The 26,838-nt window shown below is 50.8% G+C and overlaps 1 protein-coding gene across 2 annotated transcripts in view; it reads right to left on the minus strand.

The window, feature by feature from the left end:
- Positions 1 to 18,160, minus strand: part of LOC132378878 (semaphorin-7A-like) — a 29,983-nt gene extending 11,823 nt beyond the window's left edge. Inside the window, exons 1-9 of one of the 2 annotated variants that reach the window (XM_059946145.1) lie at positions 17,886 to 18,160; positions 9,759 to 9,895; positions 6,239 to 6,283; positions 5,341 to 5,439; positions 4,754 to 4,856; positions 4,559 to 4,666; positions 2,539 to 2,660; positions 1,658 to 1,836; positions 695 to 806 (exon numbers count right to left, since the gene is read on the minus strand). In XM_059946145.1, the coding sequence (XP_059802128.1) occupies positions 695 to 806; positions 1,658 to 1,836; positions 2,539 to 2,660; positions 4,559 to 4,666; positions 4,754 to 4,856; positions 5,341 to 5,439; positions 6,239 to 6,283; positions 9,759 to 9,895; positions 17,886 to 17,964 (984 nt within the window). In that variant the 5' untranslated portion in view covers positions 17,965 to 18,160. Of the gene's footprint in view, positions 1 to 694; positions 807 to 1,657; positions 1,837 to 2,538; positions 2,661 to 4,558; positions 4,667 to 4,753; positions 4,857 to 5,340; positions 5,440 to 6,238; positions 6,284 to 9,758; positions 9,896 to 11,224; positions 11,301 to 17,885 lie in introns of those variants that run through there. The other variant, XM_059946146.1, reaches the window with a different exon arrangement.
- Positions 18,161 to 26,838: the final 8,678 nt, after the last annotated feature.

Below are 26,838 nucleotides of genomic sequence, written 5' to 3' on the forward strand. Positions count from 1 at the left end.
TGTGCAAGGAGGGATCCAGTCATCTTAAGTGAAACCGTTAAACCTTCTGTATCCTTCACTTACTTTAAATTGCCATCTAAACATGTATAATGATGATTCAATGCAGACATACTGCTCTGTCATTTCCCCCACCTACCATGAATAGAACTGTGTCCCTGGTGTTGTACCTACCAGCTCCTCCCATTGTCCTGTAGCCTTTCCCAGACACCATCCACCTCTAAATCCCTACTACTCAAACTTCTGCCAGTTTTCAGAAAGACAGACAGACATACTTTATTGATCCCGAGGGAAACTGGGTTTCGTTACAGCCGTGCCAACCAAGAATAGTGAAGAAATATAGCAATATAAAACCATAAATAATTAAATAATAATAAGTTAATCATGCCAAGTGGAAATAAGTCCAGGACCAGCCTATTGGCTCAGGGTGTCTGACACTCCGAGGGAGGAGTTGTAAAGTTTGAATGACTTCCTATGATGCTCAATGTAACATCTCGGTGGAATGATTCATCCTGAATCACAAATGCTGACATTAAATCAGTGGCCCACATCCACATGCACTGGTCCAATTTTTCCCCTCACTGTACTCCTCACGTGTAACACCACAAGACTGTAATAAAGATTGTTCAAGTCCTGCTCTCATGAGATAATTACCCTGCGTTCATAAAAGTCAAACATCCAATTGGCAGTTCCTCACCTGGCCGGGTCTGGGGTTGGAGGGAATACTGCCCCCGTAACCCACAAAGGCAGATTGTCCAAACACGTCACTGATCTCCTTCATGGAGTACACGCACACAGCTGTTCCATTCCTGAAAGAGGCATGGTATTAGAAAAGTGTCTGGTGAAGGACAGAAATAGAACAAACTGAGTCATTTTTCACGCACAGCACTGAAATCCAAAAGCACCTCTCCTATTGGCCTTGGGTGAATTGTCTTCTATCCTAAATGAACAATTTAACTTACTTTTTACCTTTTATCTCCTCAATGGATTAATTTTACAGCACATATTTCAATATTACAGTGTTGGATCAGATCTGATGAATGTTACACTACAGGATATTGATCTTACTGATATTACAGTATACTGTATAGAAACAATCAGATTGATAATAGTGAATCAGAGATCCTTACATATTGTGAGCCCTTCTAGCCCATTATTCAGACTTTTCTCAGTGTAAGGATGCCTCTGCACACCCTGTCCTGTTATCTCTCCATGTCCAAAAGAACACATTAGTACAAAGGTATTTAACGACAAGGTACTGAGCAGTACCCTCCCATCCTGGGACAGTTTGTTCCTTTGTTTCCAGGGATGAAGTGCCCCATGATCCTTGGATGGCTTCAAAGTGAGTCTCTGCAGAGTGAACTTCAGGTCAGGAATTTTAACATCGGCTGGCTTACCTTTCACAAATGCCTTCTGCTCAAGGGCTTCTGAAGACAATTGGCCGAAGAGGGCTTTTTGTAACACAAAAATTCTTCCTAACCCTCAATGTTGAGAAAAGTGAAGCAATTCCAAGTTTGTTTAGAAAAAAAAAGACTGGCTGGAAGAATGTGCGGATAGTGGTGCCTTTTATCACTTACACTGTATCAGGGTGGCTCAGGCTCACATGGAACAGCATTAAATTTGATAGGTTTGATTTGTTCAGCTATTCTTATAAACTCACCAATTGCTGCTAAAAACTCCATACACTCTCTCTTCGTTGTCACGGGGCGACTTGTATACAAAGACATCTTCAATTCTGTTGAAATGGACGTTCTCAGCAGGGTTGCTACAGAGCAGACGGGCTTTGAGAAAGGTTGCCCACTTACTCAGCAGTCGTTGTCTGGATCCACCTCGGTCATTCTGTGAACAAAACAGATCCGAACCTGTTGCAACCCATCACATCGGCAGCTGACCCAGGAAAGGTGGAGAGGGAAGACGCCTCCCGTCAGGTGATTAGAACATGCGGTCAAAATGACTGCACGCTTTAAAGCGCCTTAAATCCTGGTGTGATCTCACTGAGCGGTACAAGGTATTGATAGAAGCTGTGGGCAAGTTTTATGATGAGGCACAGTGTCCAGAATAACATGTGGAGAGAAGATCACAGATGACTAACTTACAGCAGAAATGACCAGTTCACAGCAGATAGTACTCTTTAGACTTCTAACATGTGCAGTGATCAGCAACAATGATTTAGTTCAAACCGTACCTTTTAATGGCATAAAGTTTCATAACAAAATCATTAAGGTTCTCATTGAGGACAAAGAGGTGGCAGCAACAGATTTAAATAGACTCAACCTTTAAATAAATTGTCTGCGTGGACTGTCAGTGATTTCAGCAGTGTCCCATGGCAGGGCTAGACACTTTCCAACATTGGGCTTTGACCTGGAGCTTGCACTAATGGGGGGGGGGGGGGGAGGGGATAGAACTCTGATTACCGACCGCACTGTCCGATTTCCTTGAGGGAAATATGGCGAGAGGCCAGAGGGAAGCTTCTCAGTGATGGAGTAATGATCCAACTCAAGGTGACTGAAAATCCAGTCACAGCCCATGGGGCACACTCACCTTACACACTCGGCCAATCCGTGAAATCCATGGGTCAACATCTGGGTTTTCCTGTGCAATCCTTTCTCTGAAGAACACATAAACCAAATTGCCCAGTGGTGACATTCCCACAAACTTGGGATCTGAAGGGAAGGAAGTGAGATTACAGTTTATTTGATGAAGTGGCTGTGTAAGGATGAGAGAGCTCATGGTAGCCAGGAAATTGAAGGGTTGGGAAATGGAGAAACCCAGAATTCTTCATAACTGGGTGTCTTTGCTGTGGTAACATAGGAAACATGACAACCAGTTTGTACACAACAAGCTCCCACAAACAGTAACTTGGTTAATAAGTGGGTGACGCATTTTGGAGATTTCAAAGCAATCTTACCTCATTCAAAATGGAAAATTGGACTTTGTCTCTACATAAGGTATTAGACTGAAGATGAGACCCCTCATACTACAGCTTCATCAGTTTCCCACTGACATCACACCACTGATAGAGGGCTGAAGACATCCCACACATTATAAATGTTTCAAGCTCCAGATGCTCTGATGTTCTGTTGTCACACATTCCATTTAAACACAGGAAAATCTTCACCCTTCCCCCAAGTGAGATGGCACTCTCTCCGGTGAAAGCCTCCCGTGACCTTTTACCAAACCACAAACGAAGAATTGATTTTGCAATGGTCTCCCATGAGGAAGTCAAATTCAGTGCCAAACCCCATGGCTCACTGGCATGAGACACTAACACACAGCACTGAACCATCTGAAGCCTTCTGATATTGAGCCTTTATTGCCTCTGGTTTGGTACCACAATCCAGGCAGGCTGGGAAAATAAAAATCCGTTGTCCATAAATGTGGATTAACAGAAAGTCAGAAAAAACTGAAGCAAAACAGTTTGTTGTCAGAGCATCAGCCACAGGAGACAAACTGCTTCAATTCCTGCCGAAGAGACAGGGAACATCCCAGGTACGCAGTCACAGTCACCATTTCCAGCAGGCAGCTGCAGTTGATCTGACTCCAGCAAAGGGGTGGAATCACTCAAATTCCCTCCATTCCTCCCACACACCATCATGCAAAATTCAGCAATACTTAAAGATCTCAATATAGCATCTAACGGTGCAGTGATAATAGATAGATACTTACTGATCCTAAAGGAAAGTACAGTGTCAAAGTAGCATTACAATTGCACAGAATAAATTTTTTTCTTAAAGTTACTACAAATAGTCTAATAGGAGGGGGCCATCACTTCCCTGGCTATAGGTTGACTCATTTATGACCCTAATGGTCGAGGGTAAGAACGACCTCATACTTGAGCAGGGCAGTTGCCTTAGTCTGTAAGTGCTCCTCTGGTCAGCTAAGGTGGTATAGGGAGGGTGAGAAACATTGTCCAGAATTCCCAGGAATTTCCGTAGGTTCCTTTGTTCTACCACAGCCACCAGTATGTCCAGTTTGACTCTGATAACAGAGCCAGCCTTTCGAATCAGTTTATTAAGTCTGTTGGCATCACCCGTGTTGATACCAGCAAGTGGAGGAGACTCCGGCCCTTCTGGCACACAGCCTCTGTGTTGGTGTTCCACTCAAGTCTGTCATCAAGATGCAACCCACAGATACCTGTAGGTACTCACCATTAATAGTAACAGGGAGCAGTGCAGGCTTAGTCTATCTCCATCTCCTTTGTCTGAATGAACTTGAGCTGCAGATGACTCAGCTTGCACCACTTGACAAAGTCCTCCAGCAGGGCCCTGTATTCATCCTCCTTTCTTCCCTTTATATACCCAACTATTGCTGAATCATCAGAGTATTTCTGCAGATGACATGACTCAGGGTTGTATCTAAAGTTTGATGTATACAGTGTTTCAGACCCATTCACTGGACTAAAACTGGTGACACTTGTGGAAATGGTCATGGTCCTTTCTGAGAGAAGGGGTCATGGAAGAACTATAGAGACAGAAAAATAAATACTTCCACTCACAGGGTGAGGAATTTGAAGGAAAGAAATCTTAACAGGAGAAGCGAGAGAATGGAATGTCACACTTACCTTTAATCCATTCATCACGAGACTTTAATCGTGAGGGCTCATCACCTTTCTTGTAACCAGTAAGGATCTCTTTGTGTCCATTAGATGCTGAAGAATAGATTCTTTCCTCTGTAAAAGTACACACACACACACACACTGAGTGTACTAGTTCTGGATCTCCAAATTAATGTGAATTGAAACCGCAAGAGGACCTACCGACAACCAGTGAAGCAAAACCTCGTTGTGCACTTTTAGGGCAGATACCTGGTCCCACAGAAAAGTTCCTTTCATTGAGAAATTCCTTTAATTCATTATTGAACTGTTAAAAAAAGAAAAAAAAATTGGTAAGGGATATACCTTTTAAAATTAATGCTTTTTTCTCTTGTAGTGAAGATAAAGAGGAAAAGATTATTCCTGACATGCAGAGGGAAGCGTTAGACTCATGAGCCTAATGGCCTCTTTCCATGCTGCAACCTCGAATAAGAGGTTATGCTGATAAGATTAGGGAATAGCCACGTTATCCTGAGGAGAGTAGGAATTACTTCTTGCAGACGGTGGTAAGTCTCTGGATTTATTGACTCCGGAGGGTTTGTCACTAGGCAGGTTCATTCTGACTCCAGGAGACTGCGCACAATGAACTATATTTGGGTGGTAGCCAAGGAAATGCAGACAACAGGCAGGAGGTCTAGCCACTTCACACCATCATATAGGTTAAAATTGCTCCAAATCTGTTTTTCTAAACCTTTAAGGTGAAAGGCACAATTCAAATGAATATGTTAAAATATTAATCACCAGTTACTTACAAGCAGCCAACACTTTGGTGTCATCCAATTAGTTCCACACAAAATGAAGTTAGTTTCATTGAATTTGTGCAAGATCATGATATAATTCCCACAGGTCCCCTATAAAATAAAGAGATTCAATAGTTAAACAGCCAATCAGTCAAAGAAACCAGGTTCCTGATACCCAGTTGAAGAGACATTGTTCACAATGTCTTCTGATACATGAAAAGGCTAAATATTACTAACGTCAAGAAGTGCAAGGGCTGAAATGGACTGAGGCTCGAGGACAGTTTGTTTGATCTGGAGACAAGGTCCCTGTTAAATGCTGACACCATTTCCATAGCCATCAAATCTCAGAGGCATCAGGCTGAAAGGAAAGAGTTGGAGGATCACCCATTAAGGGTTTGAGAGGGTTGAAGGGGATGATCTCGGGAATTTCAGAGGGACTTGGGTGGGAACAGATGTGACATCCTTCACAACCAATGTTGGAGAGTCCCCGGGCAATCAGAAAGCTCTACAGACACATATGGCCACCAGTCCGACACAAAGGAAGGGTCTTCAACCAAGATCAGAATCTACAGAGGCAGGAAATCTTGTCCTCAGCACTCAGATTGCAGCTCACATAACTCAATGCACATGGATCTCTGGATTAGAGTTATAATTAAAACAGACTATCACTAACTGACTTGCAATATGATATCACTGGAAGAGCAGATTCCAGGAGCCACGTCACAGTTCATCAACATTTAAAAACCATTGACTCCTTTTGGAAGCTGGCTCAGTGCTAAAAAGAAGATTAAACAACAAATGAACACTCAAAACAGTTCTACAAGAGCTGTGTAAACAAATCAGGAGATTGCATTCCTGAAGAACTTAAGATAAGTGAATAGACTGGAAACAATTCTGAAGCAGAACTCACCGATTTGTCCCCTGAGCATTCTTTAGAATCACCAGGCACTTTGATCTGTAAGGTGAAGAGACAGGATCCGTGACCACTGCTGGACAATTCCCATCAATATAGCTGGTGACAGAGCTTATTTTACCTCGTTCTTCTATCATTGCGAATTGTTCTGTGCTGTACGGGTCTATTACTGAGACAGTGAACTATCCTGCACTTGTTACTACAGCAATCAGGATTTGAAACACGTTAAAGCATCTTGCAAAAAAATAACTGCCTCACTCCGCTGGACCTCACTGTTAATTGTTTTATATTGACACATGCACCAAGATAGTGAAAAAACTAGTTTTGCAAATTATCCACACAGACCATTTCAAAACATAAGTACTTTGAGAAAAACTGGAAAAGCAGTACAGAATGCAAAATCTAGCATTAGAGTTACAGTACCTGCCTCAACCACTTCCTCTGGCAGCTCATTCCACTTGAGAACCAGCTGTAGTTGAAAATGTTTCCCTCATGTTCTTATTAAATCTCTCCTCCAACCTTAATCCTGTGCCCCCTAATTCTTGATTCCACAATCCTGGGAAAAAGACTATTTACTTTAGCTATGTTTTTGATCGTTCGTACATCTATGAGATTACTACTCATTCTCCTACACTCCAAAGAAAAATGTCAGAACTTGCTAAGCCTCTCCATAACTCAGTCCCTCAAGTGCTGACAGCATTGTCTGTGCTCTTTCAAGCTTATTGACATCTTTCTTATAGCAGGGTGAACACAGTATTCCAGCCTTACCAACATCTTGAACAACTGCAGCATATAAAGGGGATTATCTGTAGGAGGCAAGCATTTGGTTTCTATCTACATTGTATTCTGTATTACACTTTTATCAGGGTAGCTAGTCACATAGGGTGGGGTGGGTGGTGAAAGTGAAGGGAATAAGTTATGTGTGCTTTGTTCTGGGCAGCATGGAGCTGGGACCAATGCATGTCATATCTTTTGTTAACCACTTAGTTACGCTTAACTTTGAAATCGCTTAATCCTACTTAACTTCGATTAAGTCTGCTTAAGTACATTTAATTACATTAGTCTTAATTTCATTGCTTTAATACTGTATGTTTTGCTAGATGCTAATAAAGGATCAAATACAGTCCTTTGATTTTTGGAACATTATTACTGATCTGATTGATCGGAGGCATGTCATACAAGGATAACAATCTGTGGGAATCACCAGTAGTGACATTCGTTTGTTAGAATTGGCCAGTATATTCTGTCAAGAAAAGATTTTGACAGTTATACCAAACGAATGTCAACACTTGGCTGTGACTGTGAAATCAGAAACACCGTAGCCTGTGTGCTTGGGTGTTAAACAATTTGGAATGGTCAGCACTGACTGTAAGCTCCATAGGATGGTGTTTGGCAAGGAGCTCAGCACTTGGTTCTGTTGAAACTCTAAAATATTTTGATTGCCAATATCTGAGTAGAATGTCGTTGTTTTGTCCAGTTTGCACACTTAGAAAACAACATGAGTCAAGCTGGACACAGTAACCTTCAAGTCAGGACTAAAAGGAAATTAAACTTACAGGGAAAGCTTTGGAGACCACAATTGATCATGTTCAGGACTACAATAAAATTGTTAAGAAGACTGATGGTTTAATACCATTAATTATAAGTGTCCTGGTATCAGAAGGGCAACAAGATGTTTCAAGAGTGCATTCCCATTTATGTGAAGATGTGACAGACAAACTGAAAGCTATGCAAGTATTAATATGCTTATTAATACAGTCACAGTGGAGGCTGAACAATGGTTGGAACAACATTGCAATGTTGAAGGTCAAATTGCTGGAGGAAATGAAAATCTATAAAGCCACAGAGCATACTATGACTACACCCTCCTAAGCTCATCAATTTCACTGGCTTTGCCTCCTTGTTTTTAAATTCAACTTGGTCCATTTCTGATACCTCTTCCCCTTTCTCACTCTCTGGAGACAAATTGTCAACCTAAGAGATTCCCATGGTTATCTCGAATATATTTCTTCCCGCCGTCTCCTGTAAAAATGCTATTCCCATTTCTCACTTCCTTCATCTCTACCAGATCTGTCCTGATCGAAAAGCTACAGAACTTAGGTACCTCCCTCTGCAACTAGATCCACAACTTCCTAACCAGAAGACAACCAGCTGTGCAGATTGGAAATAACATCTACACCTCACTGGCAATTAACGCTTGCACTCCATGTGGGTGTGAGCTTAGCCCACTGCTTTACTCTCTCTACACCCATGACTGTGAGGCTAGGCATATCTCAAACAGTATCTCTAAATTTGCTGATGATAAACCATTGTTGACAGAATTTCATGGTGACGAAAGGACGTACAGGAGCAAAATATATCTGCTAGTTGAGTGGTGGTCGCAGCAACAACCTTGTGATCCACATCAGTAAGACCAAAGAGTTTCAGGAAGGGTAAGACGAGGGAACACAAACCAATCTTCAGAGGGATCAGAAGTACAGACAGTGAGCAATTTCAAGTTCCTGGGTGTGAATATCTCTGAGGACCTAACCTGGACTCAACATATCAATGCAGCTATAAAGACAAGACAGCAGATGTATTTCGTTAGGAGTTTGAGGAGATTTAGTTTATCATTTAAAACACTCAAAAACTTCTACAAATGAACCTTGGAGAGTATTCTGACTGGGTGCATCACCATCTGCTATTGGGGGGGGGGGTGGAATGCTACTGCACAAGATTGAAATAAGCTGCAGAAATTTGCAAAATTACTCAGCTCCATTATGGGTACTAGCCTTCGTAGTATCCAAGTCATCTTCAAGGAGCGGTGTCTTCGGAAGGCAGTGTCCATCATTAAGGATCTTCACCACACAGGACATCCCCCTCTTCAAACTGTTACCATTGGGAAGAAGGTACAGAAGTCCAAAAGCACACACTCAGTGATTCAGGAACAGCTTCCTCCCCTCTGTCATTTGATTGAACCCATGAACACTACCTCACTACTCTTTTTTAAACTGTTATTTTTGCACTACTTATTTTAACTTAACTAATGTATACTTAATGTAACTCAGCTTTTTTCGATACATTTATTATGTATATCATTGTACTGTTGTCATAAAGTTAACAAATTTCACAAGATATGCCGATGATATTAAATCAGATTCTGGTGTGTTCCCAGGATGTGGTTTTCCTTTCCAGGACTTCATAGATGTCTTCCATTTCAAAGAAAGGGGTTTATCTTCCTCCACCATTGATGCTGCCCTCACATGCATCTCTTCCATTTCCCAAATATCTGCACTCAGCCCATCTTCCCACCACCTTAACAGTGTTAGCGTTCCTCTTGTCCTTACCTACCATCCCATGAGCTCTCGCCTCCAATACATCATTCTCTGAACACATTCTCTGCAACTTCCTCCTGCATCTTCAAAGGAGACCTATGACCAAACGTTATCTTTACTTTCCCCCCCACCCCTCCCTTAGTTATCACTCCTATGTGATTCCCTTGTCCATATATCCCAGAAACAAGTTGATTCTACTGTACCATTACAGGTGTTGGTGATTTATCAAAGTTTATTTGATAAAGTACTCCATTTCCACCAATGTAAACAGTTTTTCCGACACGAAGAGTGGTAGCAAATTCTTCAGCTCGCTCAAACACAGTCCGATTTCCAGCTTCACCTGTCAGGAAGCAGAGAACCATTTTTATGACCAACTCACATGGAAGAAGTCTGCCCTAGCATAGAAGTGTACAACACAGGAATGGGACATTCAGTCTACGTCTGCTCTCAGCATGATTGGAATCCGTATCTCTCTATTCCCTGTCTGCTTATGTACCTGATGAAATACTCCTTACATGTCGCCATCGTGTCTGCATCTATCCCCTTTCCTGGTAGGGTATTTCAGACACCTACAACATACCATGCCCCACTTATCTCCTTTAAAGTTCACCCCTCTCAATTTAATTGTATGCCTCTAGTATTTCCCATTTCGACACTGGGGGGAAAAAAAGGATCATACACTCCATCTATGCCTCTCACAATTTTATATACCATCCGATTGACCCTCAGTCTCCAATGCTTCAGAGTAAACAATTCAAATTTGTCCAACAGTTCCTTATAGCTGATACTCTCAAATTCAAGCAACATCCTGGTGATGCTCTTCTGCACCCTCCCCATTGCCTCCTCATCCTTCCTGTGATGTAGCATACAAAACTGTACACAATTCTTCAGATACAACCTAACTGAAGTTTTATACAATTGCAACATGATTTCACCACTTTTTATACTCAATACCCTGATCAAGTAAGGTCAAGTATGTCTTGCTTTGCATTCTATCCAACTCAGTCAGTGAGCAATAAACTTGTACCTAGGATCCCTCTGTACAAAGGTGCTCCATTCACTCTATAATTTCTGTTATTATGAGACCTCCTAGAATAAAACACCTCAGATTTGCTCAGATTAAATTCCATCTGCCATTTCCCCACCCAAATTTCCAACTGATGTATGACCCATTGTACCTTTTACAACCTGTCTCAATACCCACAGTTCCACCATTTGAACAGACATTGAACCCATGAACACTACACTCCTTTCTTTTATTCCTCCCTTTTTACCAACTTATTAAACTTTTAAAAATATATACTTTCTGTAATTTACAGGTTTTATTGTATTGCAATATACTGCTACTGTACATGACATACGACTGTGATATTAAACCCAATTCATATTTTCAAGCCACCTGCAAACCAGACCGCCTATATTTTCATCCAAATCATTTATAATTATATATATTACAACAGAGACTGCCAACTGATCCATATGAAACATTACTAGCCACAGACCACCAGTCAGAGAAGCATCCCATACGACCGTGATATTAAACCCAATTCATATTTTCAAGCCACCTGCAAACCAGACCGCCTATATTTTCATCCAAACCATTTATAATTATATATATTACAACAGAGACTGCAGAACTGATCCATATGAAACATTACTAGCCACAGACCACCAGTCAGAGAAGCATCCCACATCACTATCTTCAGTCTTCACTGATCACACATGCAGGCATCCCACCACTCCCGGAGGTTCTGGGAGTTTCATGCATATTGATAGCGGCTCGCTGACTCCCGCAAATTATATACAATATCCTGGAAATCGATTTTTTGAGAGAGAGAGAAACAGACAGAGAAAGAGAGAGGGAGAGACAGAGCACGCGCAAAAGAGAAAGCGACAGAGAGAGAGAGTGAGCACGCGGTAGAGAGCCTGATGGAGAGAGAGAGAGTGCGACAAAGGAGGCCAGAGAGCGCGCCACAGGGGGAGAGAGTGCGACAGAGAGAGAGAAAGAGGGAGAGACTGAAAGAGAAAGAGTGTGCGCAAAAGAGAAAGCAACAGAGATAGAGAGAGAGCACCCGATAGAGAGAGAGAGCGACAGATGAAGCAAGAAAGTGCGCCACAGGGGGAGAGAGCGCGACAGAGAGAGAGAGAGAGAGAGAGAGCATGTGACGGGGGGGAAGAGAGACAGAGAGACAGCGTGTGACACAGAGGTGGCCAGAGAGCGCTCGCGTGCAGCGGAGGCCAGAGAGCGCGATTTGGGGGGGGGGAGAGAGAGAGAGAGCGCGATTGGGGGGGAGAGAGAGAGAGAGATAGAGAGAGAGTGCAACACAGAGGGGGCCAGAGAGAGCACGCGTGCAGCGGAGGAGGCGAGAGAGAGCATGACAGGGGGGGAGAGAGAGAGAGAGCGAACGCGACAGGGAGAGACAGCGCGCGACAGGGGGGAGAGAGAGAGCGCGACGGGGGGAGAGAGAGAGCGCGACGGGGGGAGAGAGAGAGCGCGACGGGGGGAGAGAGAGAGCGCGACGGGGGGGAGAGAGAGAGCGCGCGCGACGGGGAGAGAGAGAGAGCGCGACGGGGAGAGAGAGAGAGTGCGCGACGGGGAGAGAGAGAGCGCGACGGGGAGAGAGAGAGAGAGAGCGCGACGGGGAGAGGGAGAGAGAGAGCGCGACGGGGAGAGGGAGAGAACGCGAAGGGGAGAGGGAGAGAGAGCGCGCGACGGGGAGAGGGAGAGAGAGCGCGCGACGGGGGGGGGAGAGAGAGAGCGCGACGGGGGGGGAGAGAGAGAGCGCGACGGGGGAGAGAGAGAGCGCGACGGGGGAGAGAGAGAGCGCGACGGGGGAGAGAGAGAGCGCGACGGGGGGAGAGAGAGAGCGCGACGGGGGGGAGAGAGAGAGCGCGACGGGGGGGAGAGAGAGAGCGCGACGGGGGGGAGAGAGAGAGCGCGACGGGGGGGAGAGAGAGAGCGCGACGGGGGGGAGAGAGAGAGCGCGACGGGGGGGAGAGAGAGAGCGCGACGGGGGGGAGAGAGAGAGCGCGACGGGGGGGAGAGAGAGAGCGCGACGGGGGGGAGAGAGAGAGCGCGACGGGGGGGAGAGAGAGAGCGCGACGGGGGGGAGAGAGAGAGCGCGACGGGGGGAGAGAGAGAGCGCGACGGGGGGAGAGAGAGAGCGCGACGGGGGGGAGAGAGAGAGCGCGACGGGGGGGAGAGAGAGAGCGCGACGGGGGGGAGAGAGAGAGCGCGACGGGGGGGAGAGAGAGAGCGCGACGGGGGGGAGAGAGAGAGCGCGACGGGGGGGAGAGAGAGAGCGCGACGGGGGGGAGAGAGAGAGCGCGACGGGGGGGAGAGAGAGAGCGCGACGGGGGGGAGAGAGAGAGCGCGACGGGGGGGAGAGAGAGAGCGCGACGGGGGGGAGAGAGAGAGCGCGACGGGGGGGAGAGAGAGAGCGCGACGGGGGGGAGAGAGAGAGCGCGACGGGGGGGAGAGAGAGAGCGCGACGGGGGGGAGAGAGAGAGCGCGACGGGGGGGAGAGAGAGAGCGCGACGGGGGGGAGAGAGAGAGCGCGACGGGGGGGAGAGAGAGAGCGCGACGGGGGGGAGAGAGAGAGCGCGACGGGGGGGAGAGAGAGAGCGCGACGGGGGGGAGAGAGAGAGCGCGACGGGGGGGAGAGAGAGAGCGCGACGGGGGGGAGAGAGAGAGCGCGACGGGGGGGAGAGAGAGAGCGCGACGGGGGGGAGAGAGAGAGCGCGACGGGGGGGAGAGAGAGAGCGCGACGGGGGGGAGAGAGAGAGCGCGACGGGGGGGAGAGAGAGAGCGCGACGGGGGGGAGAGAGAGAGCGCGACGGGGGGGAGAGAGAGAGCGCGACGGGGGGGGAGAGAGAGAGCGCGACGGGGGGGAGAGAGAGAGCGCGACGGGGGGGAGAGAGAGAGCGCGACGGGGGGGAGAGAGAGAGCGCGACGGGGGGGAGAGAGAGAGCGCGACGGGGGGGAGAGAGAGAGCGCGACGGGGGGGAGAGAGAGAGCGCGACGGGGGGGAGAGAGAGAGCGCGACGGGGGGGAGAGAGAGAGCGCGACGGGGGGGAGAGAGAGAGCGCGACGGGGGGGAGAGAGAGAGCGCGACGGGGGGGAGAGAGAGAGCGCGACGGGGGGGAGAGAGAGAGCGCGACGGGGGGGAGAGAGAGAGCGCGACGGGGGGGAGAGAGAGAGCGCGACGGGGGGGGAGAGAGAGAGCGCGACGGGGGGGAGAGAGAGAGCGCGACGGGGGGGAGAGAGAGAGCGCGACGGGGGGGAGAGAGAGAGCGCGACGGGGGGGAGAGAGAGAGCGCGACGGGGGGGAGAGAGAGAGCGCGACGGGGGGGAGAGAGAGAGCGCGACGGGGGGGAGAGAGAGAGCGCGACGGGGGGGAGAGAGAGAGCGCGACGGGGGGGAGAGAGAGAGCGCGACGGGGGGGAGAGAGAGAGCGCGACGGGGGGGAGAGAGAGAGCGCGACGGGGGGGAGAGAGAGAGCGCGACGGGGGGGAGAGAGAGAGCGCGACGGGGGGGAGAGAGAGAGCGCGACGGGGGGGAGAGAGAGAGCGCGACGGGGGGGAGAGAGAGAGCGCGACGGGGGGGAGAGAGAGAGCGCGACGGGGGGGAGAGAGAGAGCGCGACGGGGGGGAGAGAGAGAGCGCGACGGGGGGGAGAGAGAGAGCGCGACGGGGGGGGAGAGAGAGAGCGCGACGGGGGGGAGAGAGAGAGCGCGACGGGGGGGAGAGAGAGAGCGCGACGGGGGGGAGAGAGAGAGCGCGACGGGGGGGAGAGAGAGAGCGCGACGGGGGGGAGAGAGAGAGCGCGACGGGGGGGAGAGAGAGAGCGCGACGGGGGGGAGAGAGAGAGCGCGACGGGGGGGAGAGAGAGAGCGCGACGGGGGGGAGAGAGAGAGCGCGACGGGGGGGAGAGAGAGAGCGCGACGGGGGGGAGAGAGAGAGCGCGACGGGGGGGAGAGAGAGAGCGCGACGGGGGGGAGAGAGAGAGCGCGACGGGGGGGAGAGAGAGAGCGCGACGGGGGGGGAGAGAGAGAGCGCGACGGGGGGGAGAGAGAGAGCGCGACGGGGGGGAGAGAGAGAGCGCGACGGGGGGGAGAGAGAGAGCGCGACGGGGGGGAGAGAGAGAGCGCGACGGGGGGGAGAGAGAGAGCGCGACGGGGGGGAGAGAGAGAGCGCGACGGGGGGGAGAGAGAGAGCGCGACGGGGGGGGAGAGAGAGAGCGCGACGGGGGGGAGAGAGAGAGCGCGACGGGGGGGAGAGAGAGAGCGCGACGGGGGGGAGAGAGAGAGCGCGACGGGGGGGAGAGAGAGAGCGCGACGGGGGGGAGAGAGAGAGCGCGACGGGGGGGAGAGAGAGAGCGCGACGGGGGGGAGAGAGAGAGAGCGCGACAGGGAGAGAGAGAGAGCGCGACAGGGAGAGAGAGAGAGCGCGACAGGGAGAGAGAGAGAGCGCGACAGGGAGAGAGAGAGAGCGCGACAGGGAGAGAGAGAGAGCGCGACAGGGAGAGAGAGAGAGCGCGCAACAGGGAGAGAGAGAGAGAGCGCGACAGGGAGAGAGAGAGAGCGCGCAACAGGGAGAGAGAGAGAGAGCGCGACAGGGAGAGAGAGAGAGCGCGACAGGGAGAGAGAGAGAGCGCGCAACAGGGAGAGAGAGAGAGAGCGCGACAGGGAGAGAGAGAGAGCGCGCGACAGGGAGAGAGAGAGCGCGACAGGGAGCGAGAGGGAGAGACGGGGGGGGGAGAGAGAAAGAGAGAGACAGGGAGAGAGAGAGAGCGCGACAGGGAGAGAGAGAGAGCGCGACAGGGAGAGAGAGAGAGGGCGCGCGACAGGGAGAGAGAGAGCGCGACAGGGAGAGAGAGAGCGCGACAGGGAGAGAGAGAGAGCGCGACAGGGAGAGAGAGAGAGAGCGCGACAGGGAGAGAGAGAGAGAGCGCGACAGGGAGAGAGAGAGAGCGCGACAGGGAGAGAGAGAGAGAGCGCGACAGGGAGAGAGAGAGAGCGCGACAGGGAGAGAGAGAGAGAGCGCGACAGGGAGAGAGAGAGAGAGCGCGACAGGGAGAGAGAGAGAGCGCGACAGGGAGAGAGAGAGAGAGCGCGACAGGGAGAGAGAGAGAGAGCGCGACAGGGAGAGAGAGAGAGAGCGCGACAGGGAGAGAGAGAGAGAGCGCGACAGGGAGAGAGAGAGAGAGCGCGACAGGGAGAGAGAGAGAGAGAGCGCGACAGGGAGAGAGAGAGAGAGCGCGACAGGGAGAGAGAGAGAGCGCGCGACAGGGAGAGAGAGAGAGCGCGACAGGGAGAGAGAGAGAGCGCGACAGGGAGAGAGAGAGAGAGCGCGACAGGGAGAGAGAGAGAGCGCGACAGGGAGAGAGAGAGAGCGCGACAGGGAGAGAGAGAGAGAGCGCGACAGGGAGAGAGAGAGAGAGCGCGACAGGGAGAGAGAGAGAGAGCGCGACAGGGAGAGAGAGAGAGAGCGCGACAGGGAGAGAGAGAGAGCGCGACAGGGAGAGAGAGAGAGCGCGACAGGGAGAGAGAGAGAGCGCGACAGGGAGAGAGAGAGAGAGCGCGACAGGGAGAGAGAGCGAGAGCGACAGGGAGAGAGAGAGCGCGACAGGGAGAGAGAGAGAGAGCGCGACCGGGAGAGAGAGAGAGAGCGCGACAGGGAGAGAGAGAGAGAGCGCGACAGGGAGAGAGAGAGAGAGCGTGACAGGGAGAGAGAGAGAGAGCGCGACAGGGAGAGAGAGAGAGCGCGACAGGGAGAGAGAGAGAGAGCGCGACAGAGAGAGAGAGAGAGAGCGCGACAGGGAGAGAGAGAGAGAGCGCGACAGGGAGAGAGAGAGAGAGCGACAGGGAGAGAGAGAGAGCGCGACAGGGAGAGAGAGAGAGCGCGACAGGGAGAGAGAGAGAGAGCGACAGGGAGAGAGAGAGAGAGCGCGACAGGGAGAGAGAGAGAGAGCGCGACAGGGAGAGAGAGAGAGAGCGCGACAGGGAGAGAGAGAGAGAGCGCGACAGGGAGAGAGAGAGAGAGAGAGCGCGACAGGGAGAGAGAGAGAGCGCGACAGGGAGAGAGAGAGAGAGCGCGACAGGGAGAGAGAGAGAGAGCGCGACAGGGAGAGAGAGAGAGAGCGCGACAGGGAGAGAGAGAGAGAGCGACAGGGAGAGAGAGAGAGAGCGACAGGGAGAGAGAGAGAGAGAGCGCGACAGGGAGAGAGAGAGAGAGCGCGACAGGGAGAGAGAGAGAGCGCGACAGGGAGAGAGAGAGAGCGCGACAGGGAGAGAGAGAGAGCGACAGGGAGAGAGAGAGAGCGACAGGGAGAGAGAGAGAGCGACAGGGAGAGAGAGAGAGCGACAGGGAGAGAGAGAGAGCGCGACAGGGAGAGAGAGAGAGAGCGCGACAGGGAGAGAGAGAGAGAGCGCGACAGGGAGAGAGAGAGAGAGCGCGACAGGGAGAGAGAGAGAGAGCGCGACAGGGAGAGAGAGAGAGAGCGCGACAGGGAGAGAGAGAGAGCGCGACAGGGAGAGAGAGAGAGCGCGACAGGGAGAGAGAGAGAGCGACAGGGAGAGAGAGAGAGAGCGCGACAGGGAGAGAGAGAGAGAGCGCGACAGGGAGAGAGAGAGAGCGCGACAGGGAGAGAGAGAGCGCGACAGGGAGAGAGAGAGAGACGGGGGGGGGGGAGAGAGAGAGAGAGAGACAGAGGGGGACAGTATGTTCCAGCATAAAATATGAAACGTACTTCAACCCAAACTACACTAAAGTGTACCCCTGCCTTATACGAGTCAAAATTATTAACAGTGTTGCTCGCTGCACTGTTCGCAACAGTGTCTTTTCTATTGCCCATGGAGGGTTGAAATGTAAAAGACATGTTGAAGTGAGTTTAACAGGTGTCGCTCGTTCATTAGCATAGCTAACGTTATTTAAACTAGCTGAAAACACAAAAATACAACTGCAGATGCTGTGGATCGAAGAATACGAATTCAGCGCTGGAAGAACTCAGCAGGTCAGGCAGCATCCATGAGTTTAGAGTAGCCAACGTTTCGGGCCGAGACCTGCTGAGTTCTTCCAGCGCTGTGTTCGTGTTTTTTAAACTAGCTGCTAAGGAGTACTCTGTTGCAGATATCCCACCCCTCCCGGGACTTTCCCGCAAATTGATGGTGCTACCTCCCCGAAATGAGTTTTTGCAGGGTGGGATGTCTACATGCGCATTAATCTTCTGCCTCAGCCACGTAGTCCACGTAGATAACATCCACCCTCTACCTTCGTCGATCACCTTTGTCACTCGAGACCCCGCTCCCACTCAAGGCCCCTTCACTCACCGCTGAAGTCCAGTTTGAGTCGGGGAGAATTAACTGCCACAAGGCCAGGCAGCAGGAGGATAGGCAGCAGAGTAACCATATTTACAGCAGTAACACCACCCGCCTGGGACTAGGGCTGTGTTACCCGTGACCGTATGGTAACTGCTGATAAAGGGCAGGACCTGGGCTTGACACTAACAGCGAAGGCAGCTTCTGGAGTCGAGTCGGGGCGGGGCCGTGTCTTGGTGGAGTAAGTGACAGGGGTGAGGGGCCCGTTGCTAACGGCTGGGCCGGGCGTCAGGGTGGAGCATGTGACGGGGGTCGTGTTGCTAAGGGCGGGGCCAAGACTGCGTTGGACAGTGAGGAGGGGCGTGGCTGGTGCCCTGGAGCTGGAGCAGGACGGTAACTCCAATTGGTCAGTAGCCGTTGGGGCGTGGCCCCACGTCCGTTCCGTCCCGCCCACTCTCCCGTTCCTTGTCGCCACCTCTCGTTCTTCCGGGCCACCGACTCTCACGGGTCGTGGGATCACACACCCATGTGGGGCTGGATGGCAGGTGTCAAGTTTTGATTCTAACTACCCGCCGCTATCATTGTAGTTTTATTGAACAATAAAGTGCATTCGGGCTCTCACGACCAGACTATGTAACAGTTTCTTCCCCCAAACTATCAGACTCCTCAATACCCAGAGCCTGGACTGACACTTTATTGCCCTGTTATCCTGTTTATTATTTATTGTCCTGTTTATTATTTATGCAGTCCTGGGTAGGGCTGTAGTCCAGTGTAGTTGTTTTTTTTCTCTCTCTCTCTGTTGTTTTTTACCTAGTTAAGTCTAGTTTTTGTACTAAGTCATGTAACAGCATGGACCTGAAAAACGCTATCTCATTTTTACGATGTACTGTACATACCAGTTATGGTCGAAATGACAATAAAAGTGACGACTTGAAGTAAAGCACAATAAGTTATTCGAAATATTACAGGAAACTCTAGAGCTAGATTCGAAGGACCTCCGCCTGATCAGAAACCTGTACTGGGAACAAACTGCCGTTGTAAGAATAGATGGAGAAGTGACTCAGTTTACGAAAATCAAGAGAGGCGTTAGACAAGGGTGTGTTTTCTCCCCTGATTTGGTTAATGTGTACAGTGAAACAATATTTCAAAAAATAAGAGACATCTTTGGAATTAAAGTTGGCGGTGAAAACATCAATAATTTTAGATATGCGAATGACACGGTGTTAATTGCAAGTACAGAGGAAGAACTACAACACTTAATTGAAACAGTTTTTGAAGAAAGTGAAAAAATGGTTCTATCAATTACAAAATGACAGAATGTACTGTGATATCCAGATAAAAGGAGAATCCTACCCGCAGGCTGAAAATAAACGGGGAAGACATAAAACAAGTACAGAACTTTTGCTACTTAGGAAGCTGGGTGACGTCAGATGGCCGGTGCGACATGGACATCAAAAGAAGAATAGGGATGGCAAAAGACACCTTTACGAGAATGAAGACTATACTGACCAACTCTAAACTAGGCATGACAACCCGCCTCAGAGCACTGAAATGTTACGGTTATCCAGTTATGTTATATGGCTCAGAATGTTGAACAATATCTAGTAACATGAGGAAACGAATTGAAGCAGCAGAGATGTGGTTTTTGAGGAGAATGCAGAGAATATCATGGACGAAACGAATATCTAACGAGGATGTCATGAACAGAGCAAGCACAAAAAGAGAAATAATGTATGAGATCATGAAAAGGCAACGTGACTTCATTGGACCTGTGATTAGGAAAGAGGAGTTAGAACACACGATAATTATGGGAAAGATTGAAGGGAAGAAAGCAAGAGGAAGGCAAAGACAGATGATGATGGAGACAGCAGCCACTTGACCCGAAACAGGAGTGCGTGGGCCATTCCAGTCAAAGCTCAAACTGGGCACGGCACCTGATGATGACGACGATGATGATGAAAGTATCTTAAGTATATAATTGCATAAAGTAAGACAGAGTGCGCTGAGAGTTATAACTCCAGGTGAAATACATCAAGTTACTTCTGTTTTATCTGCTTTCCCGTGACCTGGGCATCGCCGGTAAGATCAGCATTTATTATCCGGCTCCAGTTAGACCCATTTGAAATTGTGCTCCCTACATTTCAGATCTTCTTAGGGTTACAGACATGCAGTAAAATCTAGCGTCTCTCGAGGCATCCCTAGACTCACATTCAATGCCTTCTGTCGGGAATATTCATACCCTGAATCTCTCTCTGCTACGTCGACTCATTCAACCTCAAAGTTATCCGCAGTTCCACTTTATTTTTTGCTGTATTCGGTGCTGCGTTAGGGGACTTTTATCTTCCCTGTACGATTGGACTCTTGCATTTCCCGAGTCTCCTGGGATCTTCCTTCCCTTTCTTTCCTCAGATCACGTCTCCCACTCCAGCCCCAACCCAGTGTTTTACCACCCTTATTGATCTTCCGCTCTCTGATCTTAAACAGTCAGTCTTCAGTTTCAACTCCTACATCCCGATTTGATAACTACTGAGGTTCACTCCAAACCCCGAAGTACTTTATTTGCTGCGTAAGTGGCATTGTGGTCTGAGACACGCATGTCTACAATTTCATTACTCATGCTGTCAACAACTTCTTTCCCCCCCACTTTCACATGGTCAGACTCAGGCTTTTTCCGGTTTTTTTTTAATTTATCTGTCTCAGTCTCAATAGACAGGCTGGCTAAGACAAGTTGATAGACGCCTCATAAACCCCTGTCTGGTCTCCAGTCAGCCTCTAGCAAAAGCCAGGTTTATCCAACCTGGCCTTACAGAATGTGCCTCTATAATCCAGACAAACCTTGGTAAAGCTCTCTGCGGCCTCCACATCCTTCCCCTAACACAGACACGGTAGGGTGGGCAACAGACTGGAGTGATGGTACAACCCACTCACTGGTACACACTCCTTCCGACCGACCCAAATCAGCAAGTCAGCCAGCATCTATGAGGGAAATAAACAGTCGACGTTTCAGGCCGATGAACTTTCCTCAGGAAGGACATTTCATCGACGCCTCGACTGGAATACTATTTATTCCCTTCCCAAGATGCTGCCCGACCTGCAACCCCGCGCCACTCCCCGTTCTGCGCATGCGCTCTGCGGCCAGCCGGCGGTCGGGCCGCACTGCCCACGCGCGCCGACCGCCAAATCGCTCCAAACCCCGTGTTCGGCTTGGCGACAGCCAGGCCCAGGCCCTTCCCGATCCTCGCAAGTCTAATGGAGGCCCCATTAGATCAATAAGTAACCCAGCAGATCCCCATGGAAACCCCACAAATCGACGCACGGTAATCGTTTAGATGCCTCCAAATCCATCAGAAACCCCATAGGCCCAATGGATCCCTGCAGATGGTCGTGGGATCCCTATGGAAACCCTCTGAGCCCCCATAGAACCACTAGAAACACCATAGATATGTCGAGACACCAAGAGAAATTAAAAGAAACCCTTTGACTCCTATTGATCCTAGAGCACCATATAATCCCATGGAAAACCCATAGAATCAATAAAAAACCAGTGGGTTATCCATAGTAGGGAGAGAGAACTTGTGGTATGTCAAATTCCTGGATGAACAAGTAGTTTTTGGGGTACTGCAAGTCAGAGCCTATTAATGCATGTTTGAGTGCTGAGTGGAGGGCGCTGATGCTTTTTTTGCTGGTGGGGTGGGGGGATTGTTGCCTTCCTGCTGCTTGTGTGGGGTGTGGGGGAGCTGGCGGGGCATTGGGGTTCTAACATTTAACTGCCATTCATTCGTTGGGGCACTCTGTTGTTGTGGATGTTTGCAAAGAAACAATTTCAGGACGTATATTGCATAGATTTCTCTGACATTAAACATACCTATTGATCATACAGGTACCACATAGAAAGACTTTAAATCTGATAGAACCACCAGGGGCCCTTCAAAATAATGACCCCTTAGAAAACCTGATAGGTCCTCATAGGTTATGAGGACTCCATAGATTCCTGTAGGTTTACTTGGAAACCTAAAAACCCTTCTAGATATATTTGAAACTACAGTATAGACCGCAAAGAATGTCTATAGACAATATAGGTTCCATGGCTCTTCATATGGAATGATCCTTTCATCTGGGGGTGGGAATAGAGAGTCTGGAGCCCTATTGAGATATTTTCAGTTCTAAGTTTTTTTGAATTTAAGTTACTATTTTTTCTGAATTCCCAACAATTAATTAGTTTTGTGTTGAATTATTAGTCACAGATATTTACTTTTAGTGTTCATTTCTACAGTGATACAGGTGCATGTATTAGTGTGAAAGAGAAAAGGAGGGGTGCAAGGGGTTCCGGAGATCAAGAGGAGTTTGTGAAGGGAGTTGCAGAGGCTGGGAGGAGATGTAGAGCACATTGGGAAGGATGTAGGAAAAACAGACAGTACAAAGAAAGGGAGAATTGTGGGGGCCAGAGGCTGGAGTGAAACTACTGATGGGGAGGGGTGTAAGGCCAGAGGAGGTAACAGAGGTGGGCAGACATGAAGGGGCCGGAGGAGATAACAACAGTGAAGAGAAGGGTTGGTTATCAGGACCAGTCTTGATGAAGGGTCTAGGCCCGAAACGTCGACTGTGCACTCTTTCCCATAGATTCTGCCTGGCCTGCTGAGTTCCTCCAGCATTTTGTGTGTATTGCTTCCCAGCATCTGCAGAGTTTCTCTTGTTTGGTGTTTGGGGTTGAGGGGTGGTCACAGAGATAAGGAGAGGAGTGTGAGTTACCCGACATTAAATCTGGTTTCTGGTCTGGATTCCAGACTCTGAGAGGTGGGAATGGGCAGCATTCCGAGTAAGAGAGTCCGTACTTCAGGGAGGAGGAGCCGATACCCACATGTGACCTCAGGCGAGGGACTAGAGGAGGGACCGTCAGAAGTTGGAGGTGAGTGGAACATGAACAATCTATCCCAGCCATTTCCTTCAAACATCTCCAGATGTGCACTGAGACTATCTTCTTCTTTTGAAACTTGTCCACTTCTGTCTCACCATGACCCCTGACCCTTGCCCACCTCCCCAGGTATCTCCAACGTGCTGCTACACCTGACAGACGCTGAGCTCTACCGGGTCACAATCTTCTACCAGAGTCGCCTGGAGGAGGTCATGACCCCCAGCACTCAGGACCTTATTGCCACCCTCTCCGAAGTCCCTGCCTTCAAAGAGGAGCTGAAGGTCAGAGGCCTGAGACCTTGGGACTAGGTCAGGGATGAAGGTGGTTAGTGAGGTTGTGGGCTGAGGGCTTGCTGGAGTTGGGGGATCTCTGGCTATCTTAGATAGAAGTTAGTATTAGCAGGCAAGGGGCAGGCTCAGAGGGAGGAGGTGGAGACCATGAGTCATGGTTAAAGATAAAGAGTCTGGGCCAGGGGTTGTTAACCCTCTGATCTGATCAACCTTCCTTCCCTCTCCCTCCCCCCCCCCCCACGTCAAACCAGGTTGTGAAGAAGCGGCTGCTGATGGGCCAGAAGAGGGTCCAGCTCAAGGGGCTGCTGAGGGTGGCAATGGAGGCGGGTGGGAGCAATGTGAGGGAGCTGTGGAAGGCCCTGGGACAGGTCTCTGTCCGAAACCCAGCCCTCCAGGATGTCCTGCAGGAGGTGCAAATGAGAGGTAAGGAAGCCCCTCTTTCATGCCTCTTCTCCCCCCACCCCCACCTTGCTGTCTTTCTGTTCCAGCTCCCTCCCCCTCTCTTCACCATCCATCCCCTAATGCTCTCTTTCCTTTTCCTGGGTTGGGTGTGAGTCGGTAGCAGATAGGCGGGAGGGGCTGGAATCCTTGATACTGAGTCTCATTGCTCTGCTATCCCCCCTTCTCAGGTTCTGGCCTCCTGTTTCACATCATCTGGAACTCACTGAGTGAGAAACTCCCAAACTACATGGAAGGTGAGTCCTCCCCCCCCCACCTCCTCTCCCTCCAGTCCCCTCTCTCCACTTCCCTCTTAATCTCACATCTTCCCCATTCGCCGTCTCTCAACCTCCCCGCCCCGATCTCTCTTCCATCTGCTCCCATTCTCATTCTCATCCCCATCACCTCTAACCTCCTCCACCCCTACTTGCTCATCCCCACCACCTCTTCTAACTCTGCTCTCCCCCCACTCTGCCTCCCTACCATTGTCTCTAACCTTTCTCTCCCCGATCCTCCCTCCCCTCTCCCCTGCCACTTTCCTCTTCTTCCCCCACCCCCTCTGTCCCCCTTCCACTACCCCACTGTAAATCCTCTATCCCCTATCCCTTCCCCCATTGACTCAGCCCTCTCCCCACCATCTATTGCCTCTAATCCTCTCTCCCCCTCCCACCTGCTCTCTAATTCTCTCTATCCCAGTCCCTGCCTGCACTATCCCTCTGCCCCAACTCAATTCCCACACAAACCCATTTGCACTCATTTTTTTAACCTCTCTCTCTCTCTCTCTCTCTCTCTCTCTCTCTCTCTCTCTCTCCCCCTGCAGTGATCCAACAAGCCAGCCTCCGCCACCGCAGGGATGTCCTGCGCCAGCTCGAGCTGCTCTGGGCCGTTGGGTCTCATGACCCATGGCCCACCCCACACCCTGAGGACTACCCTGACTTGCTGGCCATATCCCAGTCCCTCGAGCCCAGCTTCAATCCTGGGATGGAGGAGGTCTCTGCCACCATAAGAGTGCGCCCCCTTGACCCCCGTCTCCACCTCTTCCCCCCATTCTCCAACCCTGGGAGCCAAGGGCATCTGACTTTGCTGACTGGAGCTCCAGGGATTGGCAAGACTGCTTGCCTGCGGCGCCTGGTGTCTGAGTGGGCCTCCAGCCCCTCTGTCTACCCCGAACTCCACTTCATCTTCTACATTGAGCTCTTAGCACCTGGCCCAGAGCTCAGCCTGACGGCGATGTTGCTGGAACACTACCCTAGCCTCACCCCCCTGATCACCACCCTCTACTCTTGCCCCCAGGCTCTGGCCTTTGTCTTTGATGGTCTGGAGAGACTGGATGCTTCGCCGCTTCCCCCCGAGAGGCCCCAGGCCGAGCCCGAGGTCACACCTGAACATGCCATGCCTACCTGGCAAATGGTCCTCTCGTTAGCCCGCGGGCGCCTGCTGCCCGGCTGCCAGGTGCTGCTCTCCACCCGGCCCCACACCGCGGAGCCCCTCCTCCTGCTTCGGCCTCGGCTCTGGGCTGAAGTGCGGGGTCTGCGCCCCAAGGCCTGGCAAGCCCACCTATTGCGCTCCTTCTCGCAAGAACCCGAGGCCGGGCAGTGGCTCCTGGCTCGCTTGTTAGCCAGCCCGCTGTTGAAGAATCTTTGCTCCAACCCAGCCTACTGTTGGCTGGCCTCCCGCTGCTTGGCTCCCAGAGCCAACGGGCAGGGAAAGGAGGAGTGTGGGGAAATACCAGCCACCACCACCGAGCTCTTGGCTCGTTACCTGCGCTGGGCTCTGAGCCAGGAGGGCCGTCCGCTTCTGCCGGCCCAAGGTCTAAAGAGCCTCCTCCGCCGCATTAGTGTTGTAGCCTTGCGTTGTCTGGCTGATGGCGGACGGCCCTTTCAACCAGCTGAATGGGCCCTGCAACCTGCTGAGCTACCACCAGGCCTAGCCCATCCTGCTGCCACCAGCAATGGCGCCTACTCCTTCCGGCAGCCCCCTGTGGCCGAATTCCTGGCAGCCCTGGCTCAGTTCCTGGGCCCCCACTCTTGGGAGGCAGTGAGGGAGACCCGGGAGGCCACGGTCAGGGACAGGCGGTATGCGGGCTTCCTGTATTTCACTGCCGGTCTGAGCCGCAAGGTGGCCACCCAGCTCCTTTCGCCCCTGCTGGGGCCACTGACCCGTCGCTCGGTTCGTGGTGCCCTGCAATGGCTGTATAGCCTGAGCCAGGACGGGGCAGGCTGGGTTACGGAAGGTGACCAACGCGGTCTGCTGCAGCTCGCTCGCTGCCTCTACGAGTCCCGGCGGCGGCGGCTGGCCCTGCGGGCTGTGACTGGCTTGCCTGGCAGAATGGTGGAGCGGTCAGGAGAACTGTCAAAGGCTAGGATGGACGCCCAGGACTGTGCTGCTCTTGCCTATCTCATGGGCCTGTCTGGGGGCACTGACATCTATGACTTCAGTGGCTGCTGGCTTGGTGCTGTGGGGCTCCATATGCTGATGCCTACCCTGCTCCACTGCAAGAAGCTCAGGTAAGGCTCCTGACTTCCCTACTTCTCGATCTCTCAGGTCTTCCTTCAACCCTACACCGGTCTCTTCCCCCCCTCCCACCATATTTTCACACCTTTCTTGATCTTGTCCCCAACCCAACGCTACCCCAATCTTCTCAAATCCCTCCATCTTTTCCAACACCCTCCGTCTTTTCCAACCATCCCATCTTTTCTAACACCCCCACCCTTCTAGCATCCCCCAACTTTTCCAAAAACCCCGCCTTTCCCAACACCCCCCACCTTTCCCAACAACCTCCGTCTTTTCCAACACCCACACCTGTCTTTTCCCAACACCCTCCATTTTTCTAACACCCACACCCATCTTTTCCAACACTCCCATCTTTTCCAACAATCCCGCCTTTCCCAACAACCTCCGTCTTTTCCAACACCCACACCTGTCTTTTCCCAACACCCTCCATTTTTCTAACACCCACACCCATCTTTTCCAACACTCCCATCTTTTCCAACAATCCCGCCTTTCCCAACAACCTCCATCTTTCCCAACAATCCTGTCTTTTCCAACAATCCCGTCTTTTCCAACACCCACACCTGTCTTTTCTAACACCCCCCTGTCTTTTCCCAACACCCTTCATTTTTCTAACACCCACATCTGTCTTTTCCAATATCACCCTCTAGTCTTTTCCAACACCCCCACCCTTCTTTTCTAGCATCCCCCAACTTTTCCAACAATCCCACCTTTCCCAACACCCTCTGTCTTCCCTAAACCTCCCTCATTTTCTCTTCCATCGTCTTCTCTTCCTCCATCTTCTCTTCCTGTCTCCTGGTTTTACCCTGACTTC

Source organism: Hypanus sabinus, chromosome 21 (genome assembly GCF_030144855.1).
Source record: "Hypanus sabinus isolate sHypSab1 chromosome 21, sHypSab1.hap1, whole genome shotgun sequence".
Lineage (NCBI taxonomy): Eukaryota > Metazoa > Chordata > Chondrichthyes > Myliobatiformes > Dasyatidae > Hypanus > Hypanus sabinus.